At 36.7% G+C, this 15,064-nt stretch overlaps 1 protein-coding gene across 1 annotated transcript in view; it reads right to left on the reverse strand.

The window, feature by feature from the left end:
• Nucleotides 1–15,064, reverse strand: part of LOC149788458 (uncharacterized) — a 208,030-nt gene that overhangs the window by 170,712 nt on the left and 22,254 nt on the right. Inside the window, exons 10-18 of the mRNA XM_089973518.1 lie at nt 14,063–14,296; nt 8,529–8,699; nt 7,678–8,134; nt 6,312–6,465; nt 5,134–5,301; nt 3,159–3,465; nt 2,596–2,786; nt 1,916–2,018; nt 1,065–1,493 (exon numbers count right to left, since the gene is read on the reverse strand). Of these exons, the coding sequence (XP_089829644.1) occupies nt 1,065–1,493; nt 1,916–2,018; nt 2,596–2,786; nt 3,159–3,465; nt 5,134–5,301; nt 6,312–6,465; nt 7,678–8,134; nt 8,529–8,699; nt 14,063–14,296 (2,214 nt within the window). The remainder of the gene's footprint in view (nt 1–1,064; nt 1,494–1,915; nt 2,019–2,595; nt 2,787–3,158; nt 3,466–5,133; nt 5,302–6,311; nt 6,466–7,677; nt 8,135–8,528; nt 8,700–14,062; nt 14,297–15,064) is intronic.

The following is a 15,064-nucleotide window of genomic DNA, read 5'->3' on the forward strand; positions in this document are numbered from 1 at the left end:
CCAAAACCTCATGACAGATATTAGTTATATATTTAAAAATCCAAAAAGAAAAAAATAATGACAAAAATGGTCCAGTGACTTCATATACACGTACCTCACAAAATTTTCTTCTCATCTTAAAAAGATGAGAGAAATTAAACCACTCATATTCACTTTAATTTCACATACCATGAAAAAGCATACAAACTCATTTGTTCTTTAAAGCCTTTGTACATTCACTGTTTAGTGTGCAAGTTAAAACATGATCATTAAACCATGTCATCAACACGACAACATTTTACCTGGATGTATCATTGCACCATGAACTTTGGGAAAGACTGATGCATGGTTGTGACTTCTCTCTCTCATTAAGTAATGAAAAGAAAAATGCTTGTACAATTTCACATTAATAGTCCTGTGAAAGAAAATGATAACTAAAACAAAAAGTATACAAGACCTGGGGTCTTGTGTAGAGTGATTTATGATCTGATAAACTGAACAGGCTTTTTTGGTTGCAAAAATTCAAAGTGATCTCAAAGGTATTATACAAAATACCAGAAGAACAGACTCACCAAAATACCCTTTCCTTAAGGGCTATTCCAATAAAATATACTTGGAACCCATGGAAGACACTTTCAATGTGGAGTAATCACCAACAGATGCAATTTAAAATTCTGTATCATTTTCATAAGAACTCTTTCAAGAATTAGAGTATTACAAAAGTAACTATCATGTAGATTAAATAGAATAGCCGTTATAAATTTGATAAAAGTAGTCTATAATGTTAAACATGTGCAAATTTTATGAACTTGTAAATACATATGATATATTATTTAAATTATTTTATGGACAATTAGCAACTGGGTACTTTGTTCCATAATTTTCTATGTAATGAACCGTAATTGAGGATAGATGTTCATGTAAGAGTAGTACAAGAAAATGCACAATAAACTTAACATTTTAAAGTAACTCTGGAGCTATATGTATGTAAAAGATAAATTTTTAAAAATTAAATACTCATTCATTTTACAAATGACCATCCTTAATGCTAAAAAAGATTATTAATGCTAGGTTACTTTACTTACCAACATAGTAGTTATAATTGTAATACAAAGTAATCCTGCCTCCTCCTCCACCACCTCCATGAGAGGCATACACTCCTCCATATCCATCTCCACCTGAGGCATCAATGGTTCCACTGCCATCAATGGTGTAGGTCTGTATCATAATGGTGCCACCACTACCTCCACCAGCACTCACAGACTTCCAATTCCCTCCTCTGGCAGTAACCTCACCATCCACTGTCAGGGTGTGGTTCACTTTGAGGTTAAGTCGCCCTCCTCCTCGACCTCCTAGATGTGGGAATGTGGAGTGGCCACCATTTTTACCAAAGGTATCTGGAGCAAGGAACGAGCCATGACATCCTCCAGACAGAAGCTGACCTTGACCTTGGCCCCCATTACCACCATGGCCTCCCCCTGAGCAACCATTGCCAGAGTGACCTACTCCAATACCTGAATAGAATTTTTAAATTAGAGCATTAATCTCAATCTTCAATCTGGATATAATGATATCTTTATCAAACTAATTAACCTAACATTGTAAAGTTAGGAAGAACAGGCAGTACACGCAGAACATTTCTCATTATGTGCCAGGTTAAATTCTCTAACATGGGTATATTAAATTACAATAAGACCAAAATAACATCTCCTAATTTTGCAAATGAATTTATCTTCAAGATCCACGAAAATAAATTTGTGCAGGAAGATTATCTGTTAAGTAACTATTATACTTGGAATGAGAAATATGATGAATAATTAATTAGTCAGATATTTACATAAGCAATTCCCATTCTTTTCTCAAAGATGCAACAAAACCTGGATTTTATGATTTTTTCTTGGATTCAACTAAAAAAGACAAATATAATTATAGCTACCTGTGTTTTGTTCTCTCTCAGGTACTCCTTCATCGACATAGAGCTTCCCATAAGGTTCTATAGTAATGTTTGTGTAGGAGAGGTCCAGATCATTGGAAAACAGCTTTAAACATGCAAACAAGCAAAGGACAATTAAATGCAACAAAAATTAATGTGCAACTTGGTAAAATCCAAAAATCTGATTTGATTTATCATACCATTCTATATTTTAAATTCCTTAAAGTATTGTCATTTCTTGCTCACAGGTTAAACTTAAAATTGGATGAAACAATCTTTAACTTGTAGTATAGAAGGATCACGTGGAACATTTCTATAGGTTCCCAGGTATTCAAAATGGGCCTCAATCCAATTAGAATCATTTTAAAATTGGGCCAAGTTTATTGCCAAGACTAGACAGTCAAACTTGAAATTTTATTTGCAACAGACTGAGCTTATTTCACAAACAATTTTCCAATATATATATATATATATATATATATATATATATATATATATATATATATATATATATATATATATATATAAGAATATTCTTTATTATTTTCAGGCAGATTTCCATATTCCAATTTATATCCCCATTTCTTGAACAAATTTTGGAGTATGAATCAGAGTTTCCCTTATGAGGAGATCAGAGTCATATGAATATTGACATTCTACACAAAATCAAAGAGTATGCTGACCTCTGCACCACTGCGGACTGTCAATGTGGTTCCATATAGAGTGGTGACTGCCTCCCTATCAGTAAGGACCTGGACTGAACCAAACGTTTTAATATCCAAGTGGTCAATGCCAGTCTGCATTGGGTAGGGGTGGTCAATGGTGAATTTACAGTATGCATTGATCGTCACATTGTCCATAGAATCAAAGTCACCTGAAACATGATAAAAGTGTGCATTGAGTGAAAAAAGTTTGTAATATTAATCAGGAAATAAAATACACTGAACAGAGTTCAGTGCCCCACTGGGTAAATCATTTGAAAACAGAAAGGCAACATTATAGCAAGGATCTGATATTTAAATAAACATCCTCAGTAATAAAGGTTTGATATGCTCTTTGTATTTAATAAAAGTCAGATGAATTATTCAGTGATTAGAAAAATGCAAATAGAACACCAAAAACAGTCTATATCTTTCTTAGAAATTTGTGCCTTGCCCTGGATATGTGAAGCACCATGGTCAAATATTAGAAGGACCATCATACTACAGTTATCTTTTTGTCCATTTTAACTTGTATCAAAATGTACCTTTGATGTACAAGTCAATTTTCCTGCAGTCCAGTTCTGGCGGCAATGTAATACTGGATTCTCTCTGTGATAGGATGGCAAACTGCTGTAGGACTCGTGACTGGGTGGACTCGTACACCTGACCTCGTCGTACAGTAAGACGTCCAGTGTTATCACCATTTTTGTTATGTACTCGTAGCAAGACTGTTTCTGAACTGGTCCGGTCTGTTTCCAGATTCAAGGATGCTCCGCCAATAATGTGAATCTTGGGGTAAAATTGTTTATTTTTAAGGATAATAGGAGCAACCAATGAATATTTAGGTGGTGAACATTTTAAGCAATAATTTCATTTGAAATGATGGATTAATGTAGTAAATAAAAAAGAAAGAAATATATAAAAAGCTAAATACATGAACTTACAATTTAATAAAATGTGCCGACATTCCATTGAGTTTCAATTACAGTCAAACCCGGTTATCTCGATTACGTCGGGGGTGTAAAAAAATCGTCGACATAACCGGGTCCCGAGATATCCGGGTTCATAAAAACCGGTAATTTTAAAAATGTCCTTGAGCATTACTCCTGTCTCTTGCTGGTGTTTACTGGAATCCCCTCCCACTGCATGTTACAATAAAATAAACAAAACGCTTAATTGATAATAAAATGAAATGAACTAACCTGGTGTTGTTATCATTTATTCCTTTTTTATCATCATAAGTAATTTATTAAAGAAAAAATATATCTATGAACTCCTTATATCACATGTAGCGTATGCATCCATTACTGTAGTGTGCATCACTTATGTCAGATAACACACGACGCATTTTTATAATTGATGTGAATATTGAAAAACAAATCATGTTTGGTTGTACTCAGAGGTTTGAATATGTTATCAGATTGAAAAATGGATCAAAGAAAATCACAAACGAGAGAGTGAGAGAGAAACATCTACCGATTGCTTTCAGGCACCCGCCATTCACGCATAACGCGGTGTTAGGTGCAAAATAACCAAGATTGTATTATATCCAGGTTAATATATGACAGTAATCCAATCGGTGACAACGAAGCAGATACAATCATGCAAGCAAGATGATGATGATGATGATGATGATCAGCCTATCACTATCCCAAGTTACAGTGAAATGGCTGAATGCATTAAAAAAATGAAATTGTTTGTGGCAAGTGTCGACGGTGCCGAGCATATGTATGAAAACGTAAGTGCTTTTGAATCGTTCGTTACAGATCAGCACCGGAGTAAACAAAAGCAGACTGATATTACTTCATATTTTCTACAAATCGATCGCTTTTGCTGACTATTTCTTGTACAATTTCTGTGAGATTGACGTTAAAAAGTTGCATTTCGTCGAATTAAGCGGGTCCACATGTTACTTCGGACCGAAACTTATGCCCGACATAACCGGGTTATCGACTTAACAGAGGTCGAGATAAGCGGGTAAAAAATAGCATAACAAAGAAGAATTTTTTCGGGACCGGATCAAAACGCTCGACATAAGCGGGTTGTCGAGATAACCGAGGTCGAGATAAGTGGGTTTGACTGTAGTATCTAATAGGTTTTTTAATTAGTTTCTTATTATTTCATACCAGATGCTGGTGGGTGCATGACCTTAGCTCTATCAATGTGGACATGTCTATCCATGAAGCCATACTAATATAATCGAACAACTTCAAAACAATATTTGCCAATCCATTATAAAAAAAACAACCTCTATTAAATAAACTACAGTTCAAGTACAGCACAAAATGAAAAAAAACTGAAACATGACCACTCTAATGAACTGTTTTTGAATTTTTGTATAATGGTTTGTTTCAGTGTTGTAATCTCAACAGAAGTGCAGTTAAATGTCTGAATTAAGTTTGTTATGTTTATTTTAACAAATTAAGGGACCAAACAAACATCCACAATTTTTTTTTTTATAAAATCAGCAGTGTGTAAAAACTACCCACTATATGATTTGCAACACACTTTAAAGATTACCTCATCAAATTCATAGACACTTGTATCTTCATCAGCCTGTATGATGTAAGAAGCACCCTGGCCATTACTGTATGGGCTTTGCAGTGTGCTTGCTGGATCCTCACGGACATACACCTCTAACTCACTGAGAACAGTCACAGAACTGACTCCTTCCAACTCTATTACAATCTAAATGCCAAATACAAAACTTTAGGATTCAAGATCTATAATTCAATTTTTTTAAAAAGCTAAATCAAGGCACAAGCTGAAAAAAATAACTTACAAATGGGATTGATAAGAAATACAAAAGTAAGGCATAGCTGAATGCACATACATTACATATTTTAGTAGAAAAATGTCTGTGTCAAAAGACTAGTACTTGACTAAAATCAAACTACTAATTAATTTCCCATAGAATTTAACGTTAATATATTAAAATATATTAAAAAAATTATGAATCAGATTGGCATACGAACAACATGTGCTTCCATTCGTTATATTGACATATAAATCACACTTGCTTCCATTCATTAGAGAATTTTTTAAGCCTTCAAAAGTAAAGTGTTCTGCAAAGGGTATTGAGCATCATGCTGTAAAACTAAAGGACTTTATGGTCTCCACATAAATGCTGTTTCACTAAAACATACTTTAGACCATGGGATGGTACAGCTTCATACTGATTTTTCCCATGTATGAACAAAGTCCATCAAGGGTTTTAGGAAAAATAAGCAAATAGAAGCTTCAACCAAAACCTTAATGCAAATTTTCTGCCTCTGACCTCGACCTTAAGATCAAAATGGCTAGTGAGAGTATCACTGAATGAATTTTCTTAGCATCAAAATGATTCATTTCAAGTACAATGAGAACCCATAAAAGACCTTAGGAAATATAACCAAATGTTGAACAAGACCTTGATTTTGATGACAATGCCAGTGCTACCAGAAAATGCAACTACTGTGTCTCACTACCCTTTCATGTGGGATTGACAGAAAAAGAATAGGTAAGGATATAAAAGTCACAAAATAGGAAGAGTCTTTAAATGATTATTACTAAAAAATTTAATTCATTTTTGAACCATAAAAGTGGCAAAATACTAATCAACCAAATATACTGGGGAGTCTTCTCTTCAATTTTTGCTTTGTAACATAGACAACTTAAATACAAGTTGAAACTTAGAGAAAACTCCAAGACTAAAGTACCTTTTGTACATTGCGTCTGATGACTACCATACCATACTGATCATCCTCATTCTGTGTTCTGCATCCATCAGTTGTGATGAAGTTGGTGTGATTCAGCTGAGTGCCAGATATATCGTAACTGCTGACTTGGTAGGATGTAATCCAGGAAGGCACACTGCACATAATCATATATGTTCATTTAAGCAAAGTCATGATAAACAAAATGGCAGACAGGGAAATAAGAGAAAAAACAAACAACCAAACAAAAGCATAAACCCAATCTGGAGCCAACACATGAATAATATGTAAGCACAATTCATATAAATAATAAAAATACCCTTAAATATTTCAAATTTAATTATCTGATTAAAGTGATCAATAAAACATTGATTCACAATTAGAAAAGAAAAATCAAGTCATTATACACCTCTATATAAATGCAACACAGAATAAACCAATCCACATTGAGGTATTGAATTCAAGATTGGCATAATTTTTATTTTGGACCAAACAGATATCATAAGAAGTCACTTGGTGAAAACCCCATGTTTACTGAACATTCCATTTATTGGGAGCAGCAAAAACAGGATTTTCAAGATGGCCAAACTGATAGCCAAATTGAATATCAGATTGGCACCATTTTCATTTAGGAATGACCAGACAGTATAAGATGTTATGTAATTACTACCATCCATCCAGGAAGAGCAGCAATTAAAAAAAATGTTTCAAAATGGACCCCATAGCAGCCATATTGGATGTCAGATTGGCATCATTTTCAGTTAGGAACAAATAAAAAGTATTTCTGCTGAAAACATCATGATGATATTTCCAATTATGAGGGGTAGCAATAACAAGACTATCAAGATGGCTGCCATGGTTGCATTATTTTCATTTAGGACCAACCAGACATCACAAAAAGTCTTTCGTTGAAAATCCAATGTTGATTCATGAAGAGTAGTGATAACAAGATTTTCAAAAGGTTCTAATTCACAGTACTTATTGTGTTCACAGAGGTTATAATTCACAGTACTTATTGTGTTCATAGAGGCTCTAATTCGCAGTACTTATTGTGTTCACAGAGGTTCTAATTCACAACACTTATTGCATTCACAAAGCTTCTGATTCACAGAGCATACTGTGCTCACAAAAAGTGCATTGCACTGCTCCATTGAAACAATAAGAACCTTTCAAAGAATTTTTAAGTCTGAAACCAATATATCAGGATAAGCTACATTTCAACATATACATACTGTTTTTAAAAATGTAGCTGAGAACATGAGCCTAGGGAGACACTTGACAAAGAGAGCTTTCAATGTTTGGTTCCCTATTCCTAAAAACACCAGTCTATTAGGCTCATCTTCAGTGGAAGGAAAACTATAAGCGATACCTGCAGTAAGGATAAATCCGGAGATGGTCTATGTAGGTGACAAATGGGAAATTAATCTCAAGTGTGGAATGCTTGGCTGATGCCATGAACAGGTCTGAGTAGCTTCCTGATGTCAGATCCTGCAGTGGGTATGGATGATATAGGGATGTACTGGTGGTGATGTTGACATTGTGGTAGCTGTAGAAGACACCTGAATAGTTCTGTGAGAAGCCTGCAAGGGACATTTTCTCCACTTCCTCAATCCGCTGGCAGCCTGTCCTGCCCCCATTGTCTGTGATGAGTTTACGGTAGATGTCAGAGTTGTTGGATCGGTCCTCGATGTAGGCAGTACCTGCCCCTCCATACTGAGAGGACCCATATCCACCATGGACTAGATACTCACCTGTGAAGTGGTTTTCTCTCGTATAGTATATTGCAATCCTACCCCCACCACCTCCACCACCATTTGAATTTCCAGCTGTTGAGGAAACAAACAGTGAACGATTTCAAATACTTTTAAGCACAACTGCTGAGTACTAGTATCTTGGACGTTTTCAAATGGAATCTGCTGTAAAGCAAATGTTTAAGGGCAGAAAAACTGCATGAGAAGAAGAAAAAAAACTTTGTCAAACCAACACCTCAAATACCTGAACATTTTGTCTGTCCTTGTGATATTTGGTACATAATATTTTGTGTATTTTTTTTTTCATGCATCTTAGATGTCCTTTTCATATGTACAAAAAAACAAATAACAAAATAGAAAAATTAAATAAATAATGCAATGAATTTGCATATTAATTTTTCTGCAAGGTATTACATACCAATCTCCCAAACATTTGTACAGCAGTTTCTATATACATGAATTCTATGACTCATACCTGCCCCTCCTGTGGCCTCCAGACTTCCTGCTCCATCCAGGTGTCCCACATAAATATAGAGCGTCCCACCTGCTCCACCACCCCCTGTGGATGTACCTTGCTCTCCATTTGCATGTAGTCTTCCCTCCACCCTCAGCTCATCCCCAATATACATGTAGATGACTCCTGGAAACATCGTCACAGAGTCAGTATATCACTTAAATAATAAATTGTGCCAACTATGTAATAACTAAAGATTAATTTCTTAAGTTTAAATCTTTCTGTGAGGGAAAATATCCTTGAAAATTAAATTTTTGTGAAAATTAGAAGAATCTGTGGTTACAGTCATATAACTATTTTTATCACAATCACAGGGCTATGCAATAACAAGCTGATCAAGATCCATGCCATAGAACAGGAGTGGGGAAAATATGGTCAACAGGCCAGATAAACCTGGTTTATATATGGCATCATAGGGTATGGCATCAAAAATCACGTATCCAGCCAATGCCATGGAAGAAGTTGAACATGCCTGCCATTGAATCATCATAAGCATCATTAACTTTGAGGAACCCTTAGTCAAAATAATCAAAACAATTCTGCACCAAAACTAAAATTTCCACTTTACAAAAGGACAGCTAGATGGACATGTACATATTCCAATCATGTAACAGACTTCATATTGTTTAGATCATAAAAAAAACTTTCCAAGAAATCAGGGTTGCACATCCCCTTGATGAAAATGACATAGCAGTGTCAAAATACAGTAATCTTTACAACTGATCTACTGAATATGCTCCTGCTTTTAACAGTATATAACAAACCCTTCATAGCAGAAACAGAGCATTCTCTTTCCGCTAAAAACATGGAAGAAAGTCTGCAGCTACATATAAATGGATCCATGCATTACCTACCACACCAATTACACAAGATTCTCCACTTTGCATCATAAGCTTTGGAATATTGCCTCATAATCTAACCAACATAGTTAGCAGCCTTGCTCAAAAACTGGTATTGGCAGACTCATCATCTGAATCAAGCCAAGCATAAAAGTGGAAACTCTGCAGGTAGCTATGTAGGATAGACCCTCTTGCTTTGACAGCAGGTCAGTTCTCTGTGGTGATTTCTTGAGGTCATCTACCAGCAGGGTAAGTTAGTCACCAAACCATGATCATTGGGGCCACAGGGAGTGCTATCAGGATCATCCAAAATGTGGAAATCACAACTTGGTGGAGACCCTGCTGAATTATTTGAAAGGTGGGATGGCATAAACATACAGAAGATCCCACTTCAGGTCAAAAGCATCCACTGCCCAGGCCCTCCAATCCTGCACTGGAGAGACATAAAATGAACTTAATGTTCAGTAGGGCAAGTTGTCCAAGACAAGTATAACACAGTGATGCCTATTAAGGTTGACACACCTCTGTAGGCTGGAAACACTGCCCACATATCTGTTATTTATATGAAGGGTTTATTCTTCCAGAGACCAAGTCCCTAGAGAATGGGATACAAGTGAATCAGGACTCCAGTTAGGAAATGACCTAGATCTAGCCAGTAACTCTGTGAGAAAATTTGAAGCTCATAGGAATCCATGCCAATAGTGGGTCCTCGTGCAGTTTCCAGTTTGCCTGAAGCAGGAACCAGATAAGGTGTTAAGTCTTCCTGGAGGAACTAGATCTGCAGCATTGTATTCAGGCATCCTAGGAGAAAGATATAATGGTGAGCTAACAATGAAGTCTTGGCCATCAGACCTGCTACAAGGAACAGAATGTGAACCAACCTGTCTAGTGGCATGTGAACCTTACTTGACTGGTGAGGAAATTCATTCCCATGTACACAAAGTCCAGTGAAGGAATGAGATCCAACTTCTCAAGGTTGAAGATTGGACCCAAACAAGTCACTGTCAGAGGGATTGGTCCTTCAGGAGAGTATCTCTGAGAATGATGTGCATCAACAATTTGTTAAAATGGAGAAATAGGATACCTAGGCATCTCAAGTGAGTCACTATTACCCTAATCACCCTACACAGACTCAGGAAGTATGGGTGAGGTTGAGTCCAAAACTGAAATACCTCCCAGCCCAAACAAAACCTTTGGTACCTCCTGTGAGGCAGGAAGATGGGGATGTGAAGGTATGCTTCCTGCAGTTTCTCCCTCAATTATTTGGTTCAGGTGGCAAGATCAAGATACAGGAATATAAACCCAGTGTTTGGTAATTTCATGACATCTTGATCTTGACTGCTCCCTTCTGTGGAAAGGTATACTTCTTTCTTTCAACTGGTGAAAGAAAATGAGATTCAGTTACAACAGAGGAGTGGAGGACACTTCACCATGGAAAATGTGCAAGTTCTCAAACCATAAAAGAGAGTGGGATCCAAAAGAAAATCAGAAGGAGAGTAAGACCCAGAAAAGCATCTCCAGATAGGAGATAATCTTAGTGTCCTTAGCTCCAAAAGGCTTTGGGCACAAGTCAGGTAGGTAGCCTTATTGAATGTCAAGACTTTCTCCTCCTCTAACATCTGACACATTAAGTGGAAGGGAACAGGGAGACTGAATCTGAGGGAAGGTCTTGTCACAATCAGTTCTTCTATGAAATCATTTGTGTCCACCAGAATGGAAAAAGTATTGTAACCCTGAACCCACTTCTGAAACTAAACAGGACTTTTCTCCCTGGCATCAATTTCCAGGGAGGGAGACATCAAGTCTGTCATCCTGCAACCACTCATGGGGGTGGGGTAATAGGTCTAACCCTACTAGCTATTACCCTACTTGATTGGGATCATTGATCCCTTCTCAACAGTCATGGAGAAGGATGGCAGCCAGCAGCCTTTTTGTTGGACAAGACCAGAGGTGCCTGACTACATCGCTGACCTGTCACAACTAACATACCTTGAAACCAAGGTATTGACATCCATAATGCTATCAGGTGTGAGGAAAGAAGTGTCACTACTAGGTAAGAAGAGGGGTGTCCCAAAATAATGCAGGGATTAAATTGAAAGATGGTGAATGCTGATTTGATCCCTTGTTACCCAGTTTCTTGAACTTTTAGCAATCTCCATGTAGCTTGCTCCTTGTTTCTGCCCCAAAGCAGGAGCCGACTTCCCTAAACCTGGAAGGGATCCTGACCCTACCTGGAAATTGAGGGTTCAACTTGCAATGACAAGGAGAAAGCAGTGTCATGTTTGCCTGCCCGCAATTACGTAAGTCAGGAACAAAGGAATGGGTTAGCGCCATGAGCATGTCGACCCTACACTGTCATGGTGATTCTTGTTTGTACAAGAGTTCTCTTCGTAAGGTGTCAAAACTAACATGTAGATGTTAGAAGCTTTGTGCTAGAACAAAGGACATTTGTTGCTGTTGTAAATCTCCCCGCGTTGACAGATGGCCTGAGGCTCATTTGTTAAGCTGGATCAACTGGGGTAGAATTTATATCCAATCAGAACTGAGAAAGGGTGGGGCCATCAATTCGAACCAGAATTTAACAGTCATTTGGGCTGGGAACAAGTTAGTGATTGTAAGCCATCGTACTGGTCAAGCAGAAATATACTCACTCCGGGAGCCACTCGTGATCTGGCAGGAAAAGCCTTGGTACATTCAAGGACAGAAAGCTTCATAAAGGTCAGTGAGTTATTTGCTCGATTGATGCAGAATGTTACGGCATTGTAATTGTAATTATGTGCAGTATGTATATTTACTTACTAGAATCATTAGTACGTAGAATTACCGTTGTATTGTTTAATTTACATGCATACTTGAGAAATGAGCTGTGATTATGTAGATATGTAGATTGCTCGCTTGTCAGAATATTGTAATTCACTATTTAGTTACTTCGTATTAAACTAGTGTATTTATTTATGTGATATTCTAGATTTTGCAAGTGTTGAATTAAATTGTAACTTTGGAAATGGTTGCAGTGCGTAAATTTAAAAAATACAGATATTTGAATATTTGTGTACACTTGTGGGATTTTAATGTACAGAAATGCGTCAGATTGTTGTGATATTGTTGAGAATAATGAGATTAAGAATATATATATATATATATATATATATATATATATATATATATATATATATATATATATATATATATATATATATATATATTGATGTGACGCAATTTAGTGATGTCTGTATGTTAAGTAGGTTACCGCTCTTTATTGCAAAGTTGGTTTCTATAAGAACGTGTGTGGTTTTCGATGTGCACAAATGCATGACCGAAGATGTAGATAGCCTTTATATGATGATTGATTGTTGATGTAGTGTGAGGCGAGATGGCTAACACAAATGCTAATGTCCTTGTGTTTTTTGCAGGAAGATTTTGAGGACAGAACTACTGGGTAGTCAAGTCCCGAGTCTCAGAGAGACAGGATAGAACAAGACAGTAGGCCAAGAACAAGCCTAGTTGCTGGAGAAAGAGAGAAAGAAGGAGGAGGAGAAAAGGAGACAAAAGGGGAAGAGGATAGGAAGAATCGGAGTACGGAGAACGCCGGAAGGAGGAAAGGAATTGGCAAAGTAAACACAGATGAGTAGAAACCAAGTACAGGGGAAAGCCAACTCACACTATAATCACTTGATGAAATAGGTTGTTACATGGTCGAGAGGAAGGAGATTGGTTGAGAAATTAATATCGTTTAATTTGTATTAAACTGTTATTCTTTTGAATTTCACCTTTGTGTTCTTAATAATTGTCAGTTTTGCTGACTGGGGGCTCGGACCTTTACCTCTCTCTATCACTAATTTCACTTCCTACAAAACGAGCCAGGGTGGGAATTCCACAGTAATTCAAATAAATATTGGGAGCATCCCACCCCAACACATAACAGTGGGCTACATAGAACTTAACAAGCAGGATATTTCCTCTATCCTCTGTAGGTGTGGCTACTTTACTCAACATCCCACACTTGATCAGTCCAAAGACAATATATCAGACATCTGTCTGTGCATGCACAACAGATGCATAGAACATTGGTGGTCTGTATATCCCATAAGGCTTTCTTGTGCCTGACACTTACCCACAATATGTGACACATTAATGTCTGAAAGAGGAAAACTTACAGAAAACAAGATATCCTGGAATGACCAGTTACTGAAAAGGGAAATAATGAACAAAAGCAATGCCTGCTGAGCAAGGCACAAAAACCTTTCAAAAATAATGCATGGACTGAGGAGACAAATAATGTCAACAGAAAAACGCATTTGATTGGCTTGAAAAGAAGTCTAAAATGACAATAAAGGCATATTTTGATGAGCAATTAGGTACATGTAATATATGCACAAGTTTAAGAGAAAGAGGATGATATTCTGTTTGTTGGCTCTGACTAAAGAAATAGACTGAGATCATGTTCTTTTCAAGTCTGGGCCTTCAATTACTAAAAAACTAAAGGAACATTTAGCTTGGACTGTGGACTTGGCATCCTGGGAAAGATAAGCAATCAAATAACAGCAGGTAATGTATTACTGCTTTGAAATACTTTAATTTAAAGAATAGAGACTCAACCATAATTCACCATCCAAGTGACTCACAAACTATAAATACTTCAAAACTTACCGCCTCCCCTGCCACCAGCAGCAGGCATGAACCTGCCAGTGCCACCTCCACTTCCCATCTGACTTGGGTGGTAGATAGAGTCATACGCATAAGCTGAGTAGTATCCTCCTGTGGACCTACCCCCTCGGCCACCATGGCCTCCTCCTGATCCACCCTGGTGGTTTGAGGTTGCAGTCAGACCAGAGCCAGGGCCCTTGTCAGCAGGGTAACCAGTGTAATCTGCATGGAAGTCACCTAAAGAGGGTAAAAACAAAGGAAATTTGTTATGGTTAATGTTTTCTTTCCTTTCATCCGCATACAAAAATAAAGAATTGTTATTTAAAAAACACAGTATACTGGTGTTCCCAGAATCTGAAGAAAACGTGTATTGTTTTGTGTCCACTTAAGCAGTCATATGACTCAATAATATGTCCACATAAAGTGTTATGGTTCAATACTATATTCAACCAAGTACACCTGTCTGGTTAAATTACATATGTGATTCAATACTATGACCACATAAATACAGTCATATGGTTCACACCATGACTACACAAGAGTCACATGGTTCAATACTATGACAACATATGCAGTCATATAGTACAATACGTTGTCCACATAAGCACTCATAAGGTTCAATACTATGACCACATAAGTTCAGACACATGGTTCAATAGCTGTGTAATTGAAAAACATTTTGACAAATAGATGCAAATAGATTGATAATCTAGTCTGAAGCAAAAAATTACCATACCTGTTAAACAATATGTTTCAACACTACATAAATAATCAATCTAGCATTGTTATTGTTTTTTTAAAACAATGAAACACGTTTTTTGTTCTAGATGCTGATGTAAGAGTAAAGACATCCCTCAAGAAGATCTGAATTATTGAACATAGTGTAAATTATCCACTGCAAATATACTAGTTATTGAATGAAGCATGAAAAGTCCACATGTAGCAATGGATTCCATTCCAATTTTGCAAAACACTGTTTTTTTTCAGTTTTTGGAGGAATATATT

Source organism: Sinohyriopsis cumingii, chromosome 11 (assembly GCF_028554795.1).
Source record: "Sinohyriopsis cumingii isolate HCF-2022 chromosome 11, ASM2855479v2, whole genome shotgun sequence".
Lineage (NCBI taxonomy): Eukaryota > Metazoa > Mollusca > Bivalvia > Unionida > Unionidae > Sinohyriopsis > Sinohyriopsis cumingii.